Genomic DNA, 20,642 nt, shown 5'->3' on the forward strand with positions numbered 1-20,642 from the left:
CCCCCCCCCCCCCGCCCCGGGGCCTGTTTCAGATTCTGTGTCTCCCTCTCTGTCTGCCCTCCCCAGCTCACGCTTTCTTTCTCACACACTCAAAAAATCAAACAAACAAAAAGTCCCACTATACTAAACCCAAGTCAGTCTGGGCATTACATACAAGCCCTGTCCCAGAGCACTGGAGCAAAAGTGCAAAGGAGGACAGTGACAAGAGTCGTTGGCTGTATTTCCATCTCCCAGTGTGACCCTGAGGCTCATCCCTGCAGATGACAAGGAGGCCTGTGGCTGCCCCAGTGTTATGGTGACCAAGTTGATCCTGTGAAATCTTACACATCAAGACACTCCTCCCAAGGACTCTGAATGAGCCCTCATCCGCTACCATCCTAGACAAGCCTAGACCCTTACCAGCCTGTGAGTCAGCCACCGAAAGCTTCGAGAGCAGCAAGGCTGCGGCGACCCCTTCAGTGACTGTGGGAACCTGAGTGCTCTGGGAGGCTGCCTTCTCCACCGTCTGGATGAGCAAAGGCAGTAAGTCCAGGGCCTGCAATAGTGTGTCTCCTGTGGAGAGAGGACCAGCACTTAACAAAACACCTTGTCACGGGCGACAAGATGACTCAAGGAGTTATCCACTCGGGTCTGAACTGTCTAAAGCCCTTCAGTAACCTTGTCAAATGCTGTGAAGTAGGGGAACTAGAAGCAAACTCAACCACCACAACCACCTTCTAGTTAGAGCTAGAAGGATCCTTACATATCCAACAGTCCAGTTATCCATTTGAAGGGTAAGAAAAGAGACAGAGGTTAAGGAAGTTTCCCGAGGCCATACAGCTGGTTGGAGGAGAGCCAGGGCCAATCGCAAACCTAGCAATTTCTTTCTGGGGCTCTTCCCCCATACCAGGGAAGCTCATGACCCAAATTCCAACACCAGAACCAATCTACTGACCTGTGAACTAAACCCACTTACTTAATTAGTTAAAGCCATAGGTAAACCAACGTTTTCTAACTATTAAAGTCGTATATAAGAACATTTTACAATGAAACATATTTCATTCGGATGAGATCATGGATTTGAATCCAAAACCATGTTTATTTTAAAGACTTATTTTATATTATGTGTACTTTAAAAGCACCAAGTAGAAAGAGCTGAAGCTAAAGAGACTAGTTTAAACCAAGTCTCTATCTAGAATTCAATCTAAAATCAAGATTGATCATTGCAGCAAAACTATAAACTGACATAGAGAATACAGGCCCTGTAGAGAAGGGACACCCTTCTGTGGAATCTCCTAGACATTTCTTTAAACACAGTTCATCACAAGTGTAAGCTTGTTTTTTTGTTTTTGTTTTAATTTTTTTTTTTTTTACAAATAGTTTAAATTTTTTTTTTTTTTTTTTTTTTTTTTTTAAGAAATACAACCGTAGGGGTGCCTGGGTGACCTAGGAGGTTGAGCAGCCCACTCCCAATTTCGGCTCAAGTCATGATCTCAGAGTCATAGGATTGAGCCCTGTGTCAGGTTCTGCAGAGTGGGGAGCCTGCTTAAGATTCTCTCCCATTCCCCTTCCCGTGCCTCTCCCCAACTCACGCTCTCTCTAAAAACTAAAAAGAAAAAAAAAAATCAAAAGAAGTATAAGCCTATATAAGAAGTAGAAATTAACACTAGAGATTTCTACCTTGGAGATGAAGATCCTATGCAGACTGGAAAGGATGCCCCAGCTTTGCCTGGGAGAGAGGTAGATGCCCATGCCCAAATGACAGATTTGTCAGCCCTGAAGAAAGGGCAGTGCTTGGTTTCTAGTAAGTCCAACGTAAAGTATCTATGAAGTTGGACTTTTTCAATCAGCCCACTCACAATCCCTTGCCCATCATTTCAGATAATATAGTGACAGGTTCTAGTCCTGGGTCCTCTCTGAATAAAGCTTTGTAACTTGAAGATGTGACATGGGGAAGAAGCCAGAGTCTGCTGTGAAGACTGGCCACTGATCCAGGCTTTGTGGACGATTAAGTCCGAAGCTCCCAGAGGCTCAAAGAAAGCTGGACTGAATGGGAAAGCAGGGGACGGTGACAATGCCCGGAAGACTCGGTCAGCCCTGCAGCGGGGGCATCTCACCTCGGAAGCAGGCCAGCATGCACTGCAGGTAGGCATGCCTCACTGCAGAGGTGGAGGTTTTAAGGCTGAAGGCTTTCTTGAACCATTCGGTGAGCTTCCTGGGCACTTCCGTGGTGAACCGGTTACACCAGAGCGCCAGGACAGAGACAGCGTGCACCAAGGTGCCTTCGTGAACTGGGGCAAGAAGCAGAAATCCAGTCAGTTCAGCATCTCAGGCCCATGTCCAATCGCTGCCACCAGCGCCCGAAAGCAAACAAGGGCTCAAAGGGGAGGAAGTGGTGATACTTCAGGGGAGGTCTGCCTTCAGAAGGCATTCAGGGCAGGCAGCTCTGGCTGTGAAAAACAGAGTCAAGAGGGGATCCAGACTGCATCCTTACCATGCTGCACAGTTACCTTCTTGCTGGAGGAACGGGATGAACAGCTCAGCCACGGTCCCATTCAGGACTTGACTAGAAGGCCCAGACACCACATGATGACTGACACTCCCAATCCCTGGAAGGCAGGGGATTTCCTGCTCAGCACAAAACCACAAACACAGGAGTCTTCTTGCCACTGCCTACTTCCCTAGCGGCCATGCCTCTCCTCTGGCCATCAGTGCTCTTCCCTCAACCCCACTCCAGGTGACTGGCCTTTTGGGGAAGCCAGGCCTCCTTCCCACCGGATCCAAATGAGTCCCACCTGCTGCACAGGCAGGCAGCAGGGTGCTAGAAGCCAGGCTGGGATGTCCAGGGCTATCAGAGCAGTCAAGATCCAATGACAGGCCTGCCTTACTATACCTGAGAGGACGCTGATCTTCTGGGCTACAATTGTCAGTTTTCCCTCCGAGCCTAAGAGGAGAGACAGCAAAGACTCAAACTTCATGTCTGCCACATTTCCCATAGGGGTGATTGATGTGGTCATGTGTGTAACACCAAGAGACAGTTTGTTCTTTATATTGTGAAGCTGGGTTTATAACATTTATTAGACTTATTTCCTGAATAGAACAGTAGTTAGGTTCTTTCAGAAAATTTGAGAAACAAAAAATATAAAGAAAAGCATTTATAACTCACCCACATGCCCACTACCCAAAGACATTATGAACATTCTGGGGTATTTCCCTCTAGTGTTTCCCTTTATGCATATAATAATGTCTACGATTTAAAAAAAAAAAAGAGAGAGAGAGAGATCACCCCCGTCTACACTGCCCTGTGCATGTTTCTATTCACTCCCCACATTCGCCTTCCACCGCGAGCCTTCTCCTGGCCACACGAGCCTTCTCCTGGCCACACGGCGTTGACATAAGCAGGCTCTGAGTCACAGGCAGGTCCCAGCGCCCACACCTCAGCCATCCCCACAGCCAGGAAGGCTTACTCACCACCAAGAATAGCAAACAGGTGCCTGGTCAGGGCTTCTGTCGCGGAAGAGTCGCTGCACTGGCGAGCCAGGTTCCGCAGTGCCAGCACAGCCTCATCCATCAGACGGGGGCTGTTGGACTTCAGCTGACCTGGACACAGAGAGCTGCACCTCAGAAAGTGCCAAGAGCTGAGCGTCCAGGCTTTCGCCTTTGTCTTTCCATGTTCCTCAGTCTTCCATCCTAGCTGGGTGTTCTCATTATAAAGAATCTCAGGGCACCTGAGTGGCTCAGTGGGTTAAGTCTCCGACTTCGGCTCAGGTCATGATTTCACAGTTCCTGAGTTCGAGCCCCACGTCCAGCTCTGTGCTGACAGCTCAGAGCCTGGAGCCTGCTTTAGATTCTGTGTCTCCCTCTCTCTCTCTGCTCCTCCCCTGCTCACGTTCTCTCTCTCTCTGTCTCTCTCTCCCTCAAAAATAAACAAACATTAAAAAAAAATAAAAGAGTATCAAGAAAGAAATTATGCAAATGTAGTTCCTTCCTTCCTCCCTTCTTCCCTCCCTCCCTCCTTCCTTCCTTCCAGATTTTAAGTAACCTCTACACCAAGCATGGGAATCAAAGTCATAACCCCAAGATTAGGAGTTGCACACTCTACTGACTGAGCCAGCCAGGTACCCCAAATGTAATTTATTTCTAGATTGAGCTGCCCCGGCCCTTTTTCCTAAAATAATTGGGATAATACATCCAAAACTCCAGGGCCATCTCAGGTGCTAGAGAGGGACCAGGATACTCACTAGCCAGTCCTTTCACAATGTCCAGAGCATACTGGCTGAGATCAAGAGTCACTGACGCCAGCAGACTGGAGATAGCTAAGGGAGACAGAAAATACGCACCATGTCTGTGTCAGGTATAAATGCCCACTTCGCCCCACACCCCAGCCAAAGCGCCAAGCAACCACTCTTCATCTCCATATGGTCACGTGAGTGGTCACACCTTTGCCCCTACAGTTTAGAGTGCCACCTCCACACCAAATTCAAATTGTCTAGGACAGAGGTTCTTCACCTGAATGGTTTCCAGAAGGTTCTTGGACCTCTAAAATTGTTTGCAGTATTTCAAGCCGATATACTTGTGTACATCCTTTTATCAAGTGGGCCCATGATGTTCCACATATTCTCAAAAGGGTCCCTGCTCTGTCTCCCAAGGTTCCGATGAGGTAAAAACTGAATACATCCTTTACCCCACCCCCACAGCTTCTGCTGCCAGGCATCAGAGATGCAGCTCGTCAGGCAACCCAGCTCCTTTCCACCATCCTGTCTGGCAGTGACCTACTTTCAATAACATTCTCTGGACTTCTCAGTAAGGACTTCTGTATCGTGGGCAGTATCAGATCCTTAAATTCCGAGTGAGACATGTATCGGAGTAGAGGGGCACAGTTATCCTACAAAGAGAAAGGAGTCAGGCACCCCGACCTCATGGAAACAGACCAAGAATAAAGGATAGTTCTGAATCAGAATTTAAATGGGATTCAGCTTGTCCAGGTAAGGTCTTCCTCTCACTCACCAACAGATACCTCTGAGGCTTTACTTTGCTCATCAGGATGTTCTTCATATAAAAATCCAGTAGGGCACTCTAGAGAGTACAAAGACTGGTCAGACCAACATTCTGAATATCTGGTCTAAAAGATCCCTTTTGTGGGAGTGCCTCTAAAAATGACAAATCCATAAAGAATAAAATACATACGTACATACATGAATAAGAAAAAAAACAAATCAGTGGCCAAATTTCAGCATCACATACGGAGGGCCCACTGATCATACCACTCATCATTTTAAAACCTTCCACGGCTTTCCAGAGCTGCTAGGATCCACTCCAAAGTACCTTGGCCTGGCTCCCAAGCTGCCTACTGGCCTGCGGCTACCACTCACACCTCTCCAACCCCACTCGCTTCCTCTGCCTGGCTTTCTCTGCCTAAAATACCCCTCCTCACCTCCTGACCTTCCTAATACCTATTCACCCTTTAAGTTTCTTCAACAGAGCTGTACCCATGACCCATGGCCTCTGTCAGGTGCCCCAATATAGAGTATTACTGCTTCCTGCCCTTTTCCCTTTTCCTTTGTGGATCTTATCACAGATATAATTAGATGACTTATCTGTCTGATGGCAGACTCCTCACACTCAGTTCCCCAGGGGCAGGGAACACAGCTCTCTGGATCACTGCTGAAACCCCAACAGCTGGCCCAGTGCTTGGCACCAGCAACTGCTCAGTTGTGGGAAACTAAATCATTACATGAACAGGCAAATTATCATCCCAATAATGATGCCAGGATACATCCCGAGCCAGAGCCGGAGGACAAACTTTCCCAGCTCCTCAAACTTCATATATCAGGGAGAAAGGACAGGGTCTCAAAAGAGAAAACCAACAAGCCTCAGAGGAGGCCAGAAGCTGGGGCCCCCAGAAGTAAGTTCCCCTCCTCACTTCCTGCGAGTCCACCTGCCTTGTGCCGGTTGACCACATCCATCTCCTTGTGGCTCGTGCAGAACTGCACCAGCAGCCCCAGCATGCATGCATAGCTCTGGTTGGGCTCCAGGCTGAGAATGGCGGACAGGTACTGCTCCACCAGCCCAGGGTTCTGAAGAGGAAAGTATAAAGCAGGTGGATCACAAGGCGGGGAGGGTGGCACAGAAGCGGTGCCCCCCACCCACTATGTCTCCTGTCACCTCCTTCCACAGCTTGCTGAGCTTCTTCACAGCACCATCGATGGCATGCCTGTGGGAGCCACCCAGCACCTCCAGCAGGAGCAGGCACTGCACCTCCACCTGTCAGGACCGGGACAGGTTCGAGTCAGGACATGAAATGTGAGGGGGGTCCCGTGACCTTCACCGACTGCCCAAGACCTTCATCAGGCCTGCTCAACTCCAGCCAGATCCTCTTCCCTCCACCCCCGACACCGGCCCCGTCCCAGAATTACATCTGTTCACTCGAACATGCCACTGATAAATATTTGCACACCTAGGAGTCAGACAATAAAAACACACAGAGAAAGAGACATAGTCCCTGCTTTCATGCACTTTAGAGTCCAGAGAGAGAAAAAGATACTACTAAATAAATACACAGATGAATATATGATTCCAAGGGGGTAAGGGTCATGCAGGAAAAGGATAAACATCCTGTTTCATGTCTGCCTTGACTTTTGCTTCATTAATTCCACAAATACTTACTCAACACTGACTAAAGGGCAGGCACCGTGCTGGGCAGTTTGGATATGGAAGAGAAGACCAGCAGGATGATCTCAGACTGTGGAGCTTACTGTCCAACCCGGAGTGAAACACATAACAGGTGCTCAACTAAAAAACCTCAGAGACTTTATGTGCCACAAACGCCCAAGGTCACTGGTGAGCAGTCTGAACTGCTACCCTGACAAAAAGGGTGTACTTAAGAAGTCTGCTGCACTCCTGCACATGCACAAAATGACAGATGCGAGAGGTTCTTCAACAGCCTACTGGTGGTCATTTTTGTTGTTTTCCATCTCTTACTATAAAAAAAACAGTAAACAACAAAAATGGTCACCAACAGGAGGTTAGTTATATATATTGCAGTACCTCCACTCAGAGCATCAGTAAACAGTCATCAAGAATGAGAAATTCTTGGGGCACCCGGGTGGCTCAGTCAGCTGAGTGTCAGATTCTTTTGATTTTGGCTCAGGTCATGACTATCATGGTTTGTGGGTCCAACCCCCACATCAGGCTCTGTGCTGTCAGCATCGAGCCTGCTCTGGATTCTGTCTCCCTCTCTCTTTCTGTCCCTCCTTGGCTTATGCTCTCCTTCCAAAATAAATAAATAAACATTTTTAGAAAATAAACAAATAAATAGAAAAAGAAACTCTTTTTATGCTACACTGGAACAATTCTAAATCTGCTTAAAGAAAAAAAAGGTGAAAGAAAAAAGTACGTTCGGTGTGCTATTGTGCAAGAAACCCTGCTCAGCAGTGTACAGACGATGTACCCACACACATGAGGAATTAGTAACAGACGGACCCAGACAGCTAGATAGGGAAACTGGTATAGCCTTCTATACCTGTTGAACTTTGAAAATTTTTCTTTATTAGAATACTGCTTAAGCTTGCTGATGCCACATTCAGAACTATATTGCTGTTCCCTTGCCTGAGAATTGTTCTAACCTCTGATCTTGGCATGATCTGTTCCTTCATACCCTTCAGGTCTCTGCTCAAATGATGCCTCCTTTGAGGCCTCCTCCCACTGTCACCCTGCACCACACTCTTTCCTTCTTCCTACCTGCCTTTCTGCTGTGTGACCTTCGTCTTATCATTTCTTAGCGGACCTGTGTGATATCTACCTTCTTCACAAGAGTGTAAGCTTCAAGAGAGCAAGGTCCTCTTTCCTGTTCCCTGCTCTTACCTCAGCTCCTAGAGAAACGGAATGAACTACAATCTATGTGTACAGCTGACATTGGCAACGAGTAAAGGAAAAACCCAGATTCGAGACACTGAAAAAATAAACATGCTCTCATGCTCCTGACATGTTCTGTCCCACAAAGAGAACACTCCAGGGCTGACCCCTGCCACTCGCTAACACACAAGTATACTTACTACCTGGGATAGTAAGAAATGACTGGAGATAAGCCAATGACAGAGCCCATGATGAAGCATCTTATAAAGATGATTTTGGTAGCAATGAAGCCCACACTCCAATCCCACTATCTGTTACATGTCAGGTTTCAGTGTTCTTATCCTTCAGGCAGTGACTGATGGCCACTCCACAGTCATCCCCAGAGGACTGCTGGGTAAGCTACCAGGGATGAGCTCGTCAATGTGTCTTACTAGCAGTCTTCCTCAGGGACAGGTGCTATAGTTTTCTAATGCCACTCCTCATTTACCTGCACAGCCCTCTGTAACTTTCCACAGCCTTTTCACACCTCATCTTGAGCCCCTCTTCATGACAACTCATGGAGGTGGATGGGGTAGGTGGCACTTTTTCCCATTTTGCAGAAATGGGAAACAGACCCAGAGGTTACATATATGGCCAAATGTCATAGCTGAGAATCAGAGCTATACCTCACGTTCCTTTTCTTTTTTTTTTTAAGTTTATCTATTTTGAGACAGACAGAGATAGAGAACACGCCCAAGTGAGTGAGCAGCATGAATTGGGGAGGGGGGGGTGGAGGACAGAGAGAGAGGGAGAAAGAGAATCACAATCAGGCTCCACGCTGTTAGCACACAGAGCCCAATGCAGGGCCTGAACCCATGAACCATGAGATCATGACCTGATCCAAAGTTAAGAGTTGGATGCTTAACCAACTGAGTCACCCAGATGCCCCTAGGGCTCCATTTCAACGAACCATAAGACCATTCCTCTTGCCCTCCATTAAGCATATCTAGATATTCAAAAGAACCTCCCAATCTGGCCCATTGGGCCATCTCTGGTTAGCAGATATGTTGAAAGGCAAGGCAGGGAAGTTGAAAGAAGCAGACACAGAACAGAAGGAGATCCAAACACATGGCAAGACTTGTGTTCCATTAGTCAGCTCAACACTGATATCCAAACACAGGGTAAGGAATGATTAGTCGGGGGAAAAAAAAAATTTACACTACTGCATTTTCTAATTTACTTGCTTTCTCGCTGTCTTCCCTGCTCCGGCCTATCATGTCTTCCATGTATGCCATGAAGGCAGGAATTGCTCACCAGCATATTCCCAGAGCCTAGCACCATGCGTGACAGAGACACTCAAATATATGAGATAAACAGATGGATGTTATTATGTTGCACTCAAGTCCATCCATACGTCCATCCACATTGTTACAACTGTCACACACTTGGGACAATTCAGGGTGCTTGGTCACCAGCACCAAGAATAAAGAGCACTTGGCCAGAGAATGTGCTTAAATATGTCCCAACTCTGTGCAGAGAGCTGACCATCACTACTCCAAAGACTCATGGAACCTACCAGTTTGTTCCAGATGTCTCCTTGACGCTTGGCTCTCGAGGGAAAGGCAATGCGCACCAGGAGGCAGGTCCAGGACAGGGCCAGCAGGGCAGCAGAGCCGCTACTCTTACTGCAGGGCCGAGGGGAGGCAAAGGATGAGTGCAGAGTGGCAGTCTCCACCTCGAGGACAAATGCTAACCACAAGGCCCCGCCAGGCATACAGGACCCTCCCTTGACCTACTGCTGGAGAGAACTTGAAACTGCTTCCTCATAAATCATCTATAACAACTCAGGACAAGAAATGCAGGCCTCAGCAGCCAAACCCCCACCTCTTGGCACTCAACAACTATTTAAAAAAAAAAAAAAAAAGACGGTTTCCCCTATTCAAATAGGCATTTGGTATCCCTTCAAAATGGCCTTGCTTCTGCTGGTTTCCCAACCCTGTTCCTCAGGAAAGTGGTCTGTCCACTGAGCCTAACGTTCTGGCTCTTCCCTCCATGCAGCAGGCCGACTGCTGGCGCCAGAGCTTCAGAGAGGAGAGACATGCTCACACCTGCTCGATGCAGGTCATCTGAGCCAGCTTCTCCCGAACAGGACCCCGCCGAGCCCTGGTAGGCCGCACATTTATCTCTTACCTGGGGACACCAGCTTTGGAGCCAATGCCTGAAGACTGCAGAGAATGCAGAAGGTTCTTAGCGGTGGCTTCTGGCTGGGCCTCAGCCAACTGCTGGATGGCAGCCTGCAGGGCCCTGCGGGAGGCTGCATCTCTAGGCGGAGGAACCAAGTGGAAAGGTGAATACTGGGGCAGGGGCAAGGCGGCCTGGGTTAAGCGCTGGTCTTTCCAAGGAAAACTGGATTGTACTATATCCCAGTGGATCACACATGATGGCATTAGGAAACAACTAGAGAAATCGACCTCCTCCTGTAATTCTGGAAGCAGCCAGTAAGAGCAAATGAGCCATCAGAGCTGTCAGGGCAACACCAACACTCATGGACCACTTACTATGGACCTCAAACTAGGCCAAGTGCTTTTACACGCGTGACTGTTTACGGCGTCCAGACCCATGACATGGCAGGCACTGTTCCAGGAGCTTTACGCTTACTAATCATCACCTATGAGGTAAATAATAGCACAATCTCCATTCTGCAAATGAGGAAAACGGAGGCACAGGGAGGCTACGGTGACACTGCTCCAAAGCCCAGCCTCTAACTGCTGTCCTGTACCACCTCTCTACGCAAAGGGCTGGAGGCACGGGGTCTTTAACAGGGACTCACCTGTACCGGTGCAGAGTCAAGCAGAATAATTTGCAGAGCCCTTTCACTGCTCCCTCTGGCAGATCTGAAAGCAAAGATCACACACAGATTAATCAGTAAAAACTACTTCATGAGCCCCTGCTTGAGCCAGCCATTAGACATGATCTCTACTCACTGGACACTTCCCATAAGCTGGAGATAGAATTCCCTGGAGGAAACAACAGCAAAACTGAATTCCAGGAAAACACCTGGTACACAGAGGCTGCATTAAATGTGTTAAATGAATGAAACTAAGACAATGCTGGTGGCCTCAATATCTAACATGTTGGCAAGTGACACTTCTGGGGCGCTGGGACTATTCTGCTTTCTGACCTGGGTGCTAGGTTACACAGATGAGTCAAGTTTGTGAAGATTCAGTCGTCTGTTCACTTATGATACGTGAACTCTTCTTTACAGATCTTCTAATAAACAGTTTTTAAAAATAGAACAAAATTTGAGGCGCCTGAGTGTCTCAGTCAGTTAAGTGTCCGACTTTGGCTCAGATCGTGAGTTCAAGCCCCGCATCGGGCTTGTTGTTGCCGGTGTGGAGCCTGCTTAGGATTCTCTCTCTCTCTCTCTCTCTCTCTCTCTCTCTCTCTCTCAGGATTCTCTCCCTATCTCTCAGGATTCTCTCTATTCCTCTCTCTCTCTCTCTCCCTCTCTCTCTCAGGATTCTCTCTCTCTCTTTGCCCTGTCCCACCTTAAGTGCACACACGTGCTCTCTCTCTCAAAATACGTAAATAAACTTTAAAAAATTAAATAAATAAATAAATAAATAAAAATAGGACAAAATTATTCAGTGGGATCAGAAAAGCACAGAACCGTTCTAACTAGGGTGAATTCCAAAGGATACATAAGCTTGGCCTAATAGATTCGTAGGCTACGGAAAAATGGAAAGAAAGGGCTGTAAATGCTGAGTGGCGTGAACAACTGCAGCATAAGCACAGGGGCGAGAACGCATGACGCCCATCAGGACACATGAGGAGGAAGAAGAGGAGGAGTAATAATACCCAGGACTTAGTTAACACTCACAAGGTGCTAGGCCCCGCTCCAAGCACTGACACACGGTAACTCATTTAATCCCTGTAAGGTGTTTATATTACTGAGGTCACTTTAAGATAAAGAACTGTCAGGGGCGCCCAGGTGGCTCAGTCAATTAAGTTTCTGACTCTTGATTTCAGCTTTGGTCCTGATCTCACGGTTTGTGCGATCAAGGCCAGAGTCAGGCTCTGCTCTGACAGCACGGAGCCTACTTGGGACCCTCTCTCTCTCCCTCTCTGTCCCTCCCCAACTCGTGCGCGTGTGCACACTCTCTTTCTCTCTCAGAATAAATAAACTTAAAAAAAAAAGATAAACATCGGTCAGAGAAAGACAAATACCACATGATTTCACTCATGTGGAATTTAAAAAATGAAACAAATGAAGATAGTGGAGAAAAAATAAAGAGAGGCAAACCATAAGAAAGAGACTTTTAACTACAGAGAACAAACTGAGGATTACCAGAGGGGAGGGGGGCGGAGATGGGTAATTGGGTGACAGGGAGTAAGGAGGGCACTTGTCGTGATGAACACTGGGTATTGTACGTAAGTAATGAATCACTAAACTTTACATCTGAAAATAAACACTGTATGTTAACTGGAATTTAAATAAAAACTCACAACTAAAAAAATACAGGCAGGCAACGGAGTGAAAAAGAAACACTGACTGAAACGACAGGGGTCAGTAATGAAAAACCAACCACGTGGCCGCTTCTGCATGCCAGACTGAAGCATGCAGATGAAAGGGAGAGGGGATGACCGGGCGATGTAAGCTGCAGTGTAAGGCAGACTTCAGACGGAGGCACCAACAGCCAAGTGCTGGCACAGCACTTCATACTTCAGGTACCAAAATGGGGGGGGGGGGGGGGGGCAGATAGAGGAGGGGAAGGAAACTTGTCTCCCCAGGACCCTAAACACTGTACTGGTCCCTAGACTTGGGGCAATTTCAGCGACCAAGGGAAAGAATGAGTAGGGCCAGAAACAGGTCGTGGCTGGGAGCTCCACACACTGGGTGTGCTTACCAGAGTCAGGCACGGTGTTGAGCACTGTCCGTACATGTTCTCATTTATTCCTCACACTAACCCTGTGAGGGAGCCACTACTGCATCCCCATACTCAAAGCAAGGAAACAGACTCAGACAAGTAATTTGAACCAGGTCACACAGCCTAAAAGTGGCAGAGCCTTAGCTAAAACACAGAGCCCTTCATCATGGATTGCTGCACTAGAGGCCTGTGACTTGCATGAGCAGGCACAGTAGATACTCTGTCAGTGAGTCTCAGGGTGCAAGTACATGGAGGCAGGACTGAGGAGGGCCTGAGAGAGGCCTCGGGGCCCCACGGGTTGAGCCATGCTGACCATCCACGACCAGCGCTAAACAGCTTTGAGAAAGTTCTTCAACTCCCAGCCTGGCAGAAAATCTCTCTTCCCACCTTCGGTTAACTCACTTGGTTATCTGCTGCCCTAACAGAATGATTATCGCTCCCCGATGGCTCCTCCTTAGACTCAAGAAATTGAGAACTAATGATTTCTTGAGGAGTAGGCAACTTCTTGCCATCAGCAGGCACATCAAAGGTGACTAAACATCTTACAAGTATTACTGACCCTGAACAGCAGAACTCCAGGGTGCATAATAGTAAAATCACCCTGCAAAGGTCCTGAGTAGTTCACGAACTTCACCCAAACATGTCAAACGCCTTACTCCATCAAATGGGAAAAGTGCAGTATCAGCAATTACGGAGCAGGAAGCTCAGCCACTATGGCTGGGAAGGCCTGTACAGCCGGTGCCATGTCACGCGGCAGCCTTTTCTAACTACAACCCTCTTGAGAAAAGTGACCAGGAAGACTTCTGAAGGTGCCATAAAACTCATACATTAAAGTGTTAACTCAGAGGAGAATCTCTTAGAAGCTCACAACCAGGTATATACTTCATTTATATGCAACTTTAACAAGCTTGGGTAAGTCACCAGGCGACACTAGATCAGAAGCAGCAAATGAACACGTGGCTGAAGCAGGCTCTTCACTAACAAGAAGTGAAAGCTGAGGGGAAGGGAGACCCAACTCTACACAGCCGTGATTCTGAGACTTCAGCGAATGCAGGAATCACCCAGAGGGCTTATTATTAACACACAGATGCTGGGCTCCGCTCCCCACCTCCACCCGATTTCTGAATCAAGTTTCCGGGATGGAGCTGAGAATCTGTATCTCAAACAAGTTCTGACACGATGCTGATGTTGCTGGTCCAGGGACCACACTTTGAGAACCAAGGCTATACAGTGAAAACACAACAAAAGGTAACTTACTAGCTAATGAGGATTTATTGAATGAAAGCAAACTTTTTTTTTAATTTCAGTATAGTTAACATACAGTGTTACATGAAGGCAAACTTGTCTCACACACCCAGTGGGTTGCAGGGAACACCCTCAGTTATGGTCCAGAATCAGGATAACTGTATGTGCTCAGTATTTCCCAAAATGCGTTCCCAAGACCCTGAATTGGTTTTTGGAAAAAAGAGGTACAAGGAAACACTGGACTAACGAAAGCTTAATAAAGTTAAAGCACCTTCCCGGAATATGCTGTGAATCCCCCAGAGGGAAGCCAAAAAGTGGTCAATGACCTGTTACCATCTTGCTGACTCCATGGAACACAGATTGGTCCTGCAAGTCATAGAGAAAATGTTTTTGCACCTCGTAAATTGCTTACGACTGTTGGTATCTTTTAGAAATATTTCCAATCAAAATGGCTAAAACTGTAAAAAAATCTTTGGTAGCTATATAGATCAATTCCGCACTAACCCAAATGTTTCAGTGAAGGTTTGAGTGCACAGCACAACAAGTAAATACGGCAAGTGAAGGCTGAAGGTGCTGCGAGGCAGAAAAGGCAGCCATGGTTCTAAACAGAGAACACAGTTTACTTTGAAATGGAATCATCTCTTGCTCACATGGATGGAAAATAAATACCTTTTCCAGCAACACATTTCCCCAGTTCACCGAGGATTTCTCTCCGTTCCTTCACACTGGCTGTCGTCACCTTCCCCGCAAAACGCTTTAGTGTCTCAGAAACCTGTAAAGACCGAGCCCACAGAGAAAATTTCAGCAAACTACAAAAGAAAGTGTGTGTGTGCGTGTGTGCACGCTTGCGCGCACACACGCACACACTGCAGTAACAGGTACAGAATTCAGTGAAGTTCTAACCCAAGGTTTCTCAACCTCCACCCTGCTGACATTCGGGGCTGGACAATTCTTTGCTGCAGGGTCATCTTCCTTCGCTGTAGGATTCTGAATGGTGTTCTTGACCTCTACCCTCAAAATGCCAATAACAGCATTCCACTCCTCCTGCCTCAGTTGACAATCCAAATGGTCTCCAGACATTGTCAACAGTCTCCTGGCAGACAAAATCACACCCCCCACAGTTGACATGTACTGCTTTAACCCAGTCAACTAGTAAATACTGATATCTTATGTAATTCAGACAGGGGCGCCTGGGTGGCTCAGTCAGTTAGGCGTCCCACTTTCAGCTCAGGTCATGATCTCATGGTTTGTGAGTTTGAGCCCCGCGTCAGGCTGTGCTGACAGCTCAAAGCCTAGAGCCTGCTTCAGATTCGGTGTCTCCCTCGCTCTCTGCCCCTCCCCCACTTGTGCTTGCTCTCTCTCTCTCAAAAATAAAAAAACATTAAGAAAATAAAAAGAAAGAAATTTAGACAAAAAGAGGCAAGGCAAAAAGCCACATCTTCAGGTCAGAAAACATCCTTTCGCAGTTATGTAAAATCTAGTGAGTGCCCACCGCATACCAGTGTGTTCCCTTTATATCAGCTCATGTTAACTTCCCACACGGGGAATGTCAGTATCCTGGCAGGTCATTAGCGGAGCATAAGCACAGTGGCTGAAGGGCGGAAGGTAAAGAGACTGAATCCCAGCTCTGCCTCTTACCAGCTGTGGAAACCTACCTGGGAGGACTGGTAGAAGCTAAGGCAGAGAGCCTGTGTACAGCATGTACGCTCCTCTTGGCACAAGGTTGGCTACTACTGCCAACAAGCCTTCGAGGCAGGCGGCAGTATCTCCACTTTACAAGTGATGAAGGAGCGGACTCCGAGAGGCGGAGCCATTGCTCAGATGGGGGGGAGGGATGAGAGCCACAGCACCTGCGTTTTTGAAACTACACCTGAAACCGACAGGCCTATAAGCCACAGCTAACCAGTGGTTCTTAGCTTTCAACCACCATCCGTGTTAGCACAGCTGCATCCTCTGCACTGGGTGGGGGCGGTTTGCAAATATTCCTGAAAATCTGCTCCTGAGCAATATTCTCCAAGCTATAGAATGGACAAGCCATGGATACATGAGCACTAGGAAAGGCCACAGCAAGACCAAGTAACTGTCATACTGGTGCCCTCATCTTTTCTTCTAAGGTTACTTCAGTGACAGGCCAGGTCTTACTAGTAAAATACATACAGAAGGGTACACAGAGGTCTTAAATACATAGAGGCCTTATTAGTAAGATACATAGGATGAGGATACATAGAGATAAGGATACATAGAGAAACAAAATAACGTTGTTTTCCTTATATTTAAACGCCTGATATAATTCTACTGGCAATGAGTAAACTCATGCCAAAACCCTGTCTTCCACATAAGTGATTGTTTTAATAGTCTTTTGCTTTTCATGGTCATACAGATCATTAAACAGTCAGTCATGTCAACCATACTTAAAAAAAGAAAACGGTCAAAGCCAAAGCATTCTGGGAAGTCTGCTAGAAAACCCAGTCCCTCACCTTCACTCCCCAAGAGCATTCTGTTTCACCAATTCTGGCTCATGATTTTGGCAGTTATTCTTTTAATCTCTAAGTAACTTGCCTGTACTGCTACTATTTGATTTTTCCATTTTATTGCCTTTTATAGTAGCTCTCTTTCTCCAACCTCACCACAAAGCCTCCCCACCTGCCCCGCCTAATTCCTCAGTTTCATAATATTGGCCAGCTCACTTATCTGTGTTTACATTCAACCTCCATTTAATACACTATGTTTATTATCCTACACAGCTTTATTAACCTTGGAGTTAATAAATGCCCTTTCTCACCCCACCTCAGTCTGCCTTATTTTATCTGTCCTAATTGGCAATTCAACCCCAAACTTTTTGCCACTTGTCTTCCTCTTTGGGCAGATCAGGTAGTCAACCAAAGTCTTCCTGAAGAGGTATCTCTCAGAACTTGATGACCTGCCCCAATTTGGCAGTTGATCTCTATACTTGGGATACAGTATACCACCCTGAAAATGTACTTTCTTGGGTTTAGATGGAGCACACCCTCCATTTTGCGAAGTCCCTGCACATCTGAAAACATTCTAGCTTCACACTTAAGTTTGTTTGGATACGGAATACTAGGTTGAAATCATTTTCCCTCAGAATACTGAAGACATTTCTCCCTGAGCCCCAGCTTTCAGTGCTGCTATAAAGTCCAATGCCATTCTGATGTTTGTGTGAGACTGGACTTTTTCCTCTGCAAATTTCTAGGATCCTCTCTTTGCATCCAAAGTTCTAAAATTTCACACCAATGTCCTTTGTGGTGAGTCTATTTTCATCCACTGTGCTGAGCATTTCTGATCTAGAAACATACCCTCCAGTTCAGGGCAAGTTTCCTGAATTACTCTGCAGATGATTTCCTTGGATATTGAACATCTTACTCTAGTCCTTACAGTGATCCTGTTTTACACTCTCCAGAGGAAAAAGGTCCAGGTTTTGCCAAGGTTGAGAAGGACAGCTGGGGATCTGACTGCATCTGAAAAAGGCTTTCGACCAATCCTAATTTCACCCCTCCCGCTCACCCTCACCTCCAGAGGTTAGATGACACCACCAGCTCCCATCTGTCAGAGACTCTGCCATGTGAATTAGGTTGCTTCTCAGCTTTCCCAACTGTTGGCTTAGGATTCATTTTCCTTGGGTTTGTTAAATCCCATTCATCACTTTCGGGTTTCTAAAAGTTTGCTGTTGCTGTCTGCTCTCCATTCTCTGAATCCTTGTGGGATTACTGTTTTAAAACCTTTTAAGGGGCGCCTGGGTGGCTTAGTCGGTTAAGCGTCCGACTTTCGCTTAGGTCATGATCTCGCGGTTGGTGGGTTCGAGCCCCGCGTCGGGCTCTGTGCTGACTGCCAGCTCAGAGCCTGGAGCCTGTTTCAGTCTGTGACTCCCTCTCTCTCTGACCCTCCCCCTGCTCACGCTGTCTTTCTCTCTCTCTCCTAGAAATAAATAAAAATCTTTAAAAAAAAAAAAAAAACTATGCTTTCTGTTTAAAAAAATAAATAAATAAAAATAAAACCTTTTAATAGTTTAAGGGGCACCTGGGCGGCTCAGTCGGTTGAGCATCCAACTCCGGCTCAAGTCATGATCTCACGGTTTGTGACTTCAAACCCCGCATCAGGCTCACTGCTATCGGTGCAGAGCCCGCTTTGAGTCCTCTGACCCTCTCTTTCTCCGCCCCACCCCTCACACTCTCTCAAAAATAAGTAAATATTTAATTAATAAATAAAACCTTTTACTAATTTTAGAAAGGATTAAGGGAACAACAAAAATAGACACATAAATACAACCCACTCTCTACCTGGAATTCCCACACAGCTGTCTTTCTGGGGTAATACTAAATTCTTCACTATAGTTTCTCTCACAAATATAAATGAACTTTTTTTAAATTTTTTTTAATGTTTTATTTATTTCTGAGACAGTGTGAGCAGGGGAGGGTCAGAGAGAGAGGGAGACACAGAATCTGAAACAGGCTCCAGGCTCTGAGCTGGCTGTCAGCACAGAGCCCAATGCGGAGCTCGAACCCATGAACAGGAGATCATGACCTGAGCGGAAGTCGGACGCTTAACCGACTGAGCCACCGAGGCACCCCAAGAACGAACTTTCTAGGTTCAAAGCTCTTCTTTCTCTTAATCAGAAAATGAATGTTGCCCACTAAATACCCCATCAGAAAACCCAAGAGGTGCACACCAAGATATTTCAGAGAAGTCTTTTGTTGGTGTGAGCAGACAAAAACAGCTGTAAAGTTCACAGGTTTCTCTCAAGTGGCGTTGTTCAACAGAACTTTCTGTGACGATGGAAACTGTTCTTCTGCACTGCCCAATACGGTGGCCACCAGCCACATGTGGCTACATGTGCACTGAAGAACTAAATTTTTTATATTCACTTTTCAAGAACATAACTAGCCATGAAATACCCACATGGCTAGTGGCTACCATACTGAACAACACAGCTCTAGAGAGATGTTTCTCTACTTGAGTATTAATGCTAAATATTCAGCAAGCGTCCCCTAACCTCTTCCAAAATACCCAGCAGACTAAGCTTTTCTTTTCAGGATTCAGTACAACACAACCTGAAACTAATTACCAGCCCCTTGCACAGGAGATTCTGAATACACAACTTGCCAGGGTTCAGGGTAAGTAAGAGCTCTCATTCTCTGGCCCCAGGGCCTTCCTATCAAAATCAACTAGTCTCCTCTCCCTAGAGATGCGAGTAAGCCAAGCTGTCCTTCAAACATCTGTTTCCTTTTCCCATATTACTGCCTTTTTCACTCTAGAAGATAACTACAAAGGAGGCTAAGAGGGAGGAAAACGTTTTCCCCAAGTCCTTCCCTGAACTACAAGGTAGCCGCAGGTGATAACACACAAAGGTGACAAGACTCTTCCAAGGTGGTAACAGTTCCCTTACTTTCGACCCTGGACCTGATAACAACCACCAACGTATAAAGTGCCCTACTTTATCTCACTGAATCCTCACAAGAAGCCTCTACCGTAGGTATTACTTTGGTCCCATTTTATAGACGAAAAGACTGAGACCTGGCGGAGTTAAGTAACTTGTCCAGCCGTCTCATAGCAATCAACGAGCTGCGACTCAAATTCGGATCTGTATAAATCCAAAGGCTATGCTCGAAGTCCCTGCACATAGCAGGTGCTCGAGAGACGTCTGCTAAATGTAAAGTTTAAGGAGTCTGCGCTGGCCGGGGCTCACTGCTGGAGGGCTCTGGGAAATGCAGCAAAGGCTAGTAAAGGTGAACTTCTGCAACTCCAGGCTCGGGGAGAGCCCCGCCGGACGACCGCTGCCGAAGCCCAGGCCGGAGCCTGGGACTCCTCCAGCCTGGGGTCGGTCTGAGCCGCACGGGCCGGCCCGGACCAGAAGCCGCGAGGGGCCGGCCGGAGGTTGCCCCGGGGCCGCGCCCTCCACCGCCGCCGCCCCCCGGTACTCCCAGGCTAATGGCAAGGGCGGTCCGGCCCGGCGGCCGCCGTCCACACCCGGCCACTGGCCGCGTTGGCCCCGCAGCCTCCCGCCTCACCTGCGTGTCCGCCGCCATCCTGCCGGCGCTGACTCCGGAACCGCTTCCGGAGCGCTTCCGGGTCACAGCGCGGGCCCACGCGGCAGGGCGAGGCCAGGATCCCGTTGGGGCCGGGCCTGGCGCCCCCGGGCGGGAAGGCGGCCGCTGCAGCCCTGGCGGGGGGGCGGGGAGCGGGGTCGGAAGCCTGGGCCGGTGCCGGGAAGGTCGAGGCCTTTCCCGGAGGCCCGCTCCTCAGCCCCGGGGCCTTCTCCGCCTGGCCTCGTGGGAAACGCGGCCTTTGAGGATGTGTAAGGCGGTGAGACGGCCCTGCGGCCTCCGCCCCGCCCCTTCGAGTTGGCAGGTCAGGCCTGGACTCCCCAACGCGGGCCTTTACCCGGTAAAGACCACTAGAGAAAGGAGCTCCCTAAATGGCAGAACCGAACCAGGCAAAAGTCAGTGACCTAGTATCCTGAGTCTGTAACCCAGAGGCGGACAACGTAGGAGGAGGTAGGAAACGAAGTAGATCTGGCTGCCGTGGCAGTATTCAGGAGCTGGGAGGTGCCTGCTTAGGGTGAACCTGGTTCCAGGCCGGGAGCCAAAGAAAAGGCCACGGGGTGGGAACAGGACCTCATGGTCCACAGGGCGTTTTCTC

The 20,642-nt window shown here is 47.7% G+C and overlaps 1 protein-coding gene across 2 annotated transcripts in view; it reads right to left on the bottom strand.

Moving 5' to 3' along the window:
* The window catches only part of GCN1 (GCN1 activator of EIF2AK4), a 59,889-nt gene extending 39,851 nt beyond the window's left edge, over positions 1-20,038 (bottom strand). For both annotated transcript variants that reach the window (XR_005528333.1, XM_039231553.1), the window contains exons 1-15: positions 20,012-20,038; positions 14,655-14,757; positions 10,643-10,706; positions 10,003-10,134; positions 9,389-9,497; positions 6,145-6,243; positions 5,922-6,056; positions 4,987-5,055; positions 4,756-4,864; positions 4,221-4,295; positions 3,451-3,579; positions 2,873-2,923; positions 2,490-2,588; positions 2,097-2,270; positions 400-552 (exon numbers count right to left, since the gene is read on the bottom strand). Coding sequence is in view for 1 of the 2 variants with exons in the window: in XM_039231553.1 (XP_039087484.1) it covers positions 400-552; positions 2,097-2,270; positions 2,490-2,588; positions 2,873-2,923; positions 3,451-3,579; positions 4,221-4,295; positions 4,756-4,864; positions 4,987-5,055; positions 5,922-6,056; positions 6,145-6,243; positions 9,389-9,497; positions 10,003-10,134; positions 10,643-10,706; positions 14,655-14,757; positions 20,012-20,029 (1,519 nt within the window). In the remaining variant the exon portion in view is untranslated. The remainder of the gene's footprint in view (positions 1-399; positions 553-2,096; positions 2,271-2,489; positions 2,589-2,872; positions 2,924-3,450; positions 3,580-4,220; positions 4,296-4,755; positions 4,865-4,986; positions 5,056-5,921; positions 6,057-6,144; positions 6,244-9,388; positions 9,498-10,002; positions 10,135-10,642; positions 10,707-14,654; positions 14,758-20,011) is intronic.
* Positions 20,039-20,642: the final 604 nt, after the last annotated feature.

Source organism: Hyaena hyaena, unplaced genomic scaffold, assembly GCF_003009895.1.
Source record: "Hyaena hyaena isolate Hyena2069 unplaced genomic scaffold, ASM300989v1 scaffold_0, whole genome shotgun sequence".
NCBI lineage: Eukaryota > Metazoa > Chordata > Mammalia > Carnivora > Hyaenidae > Hyaena > Hyaena hyaena.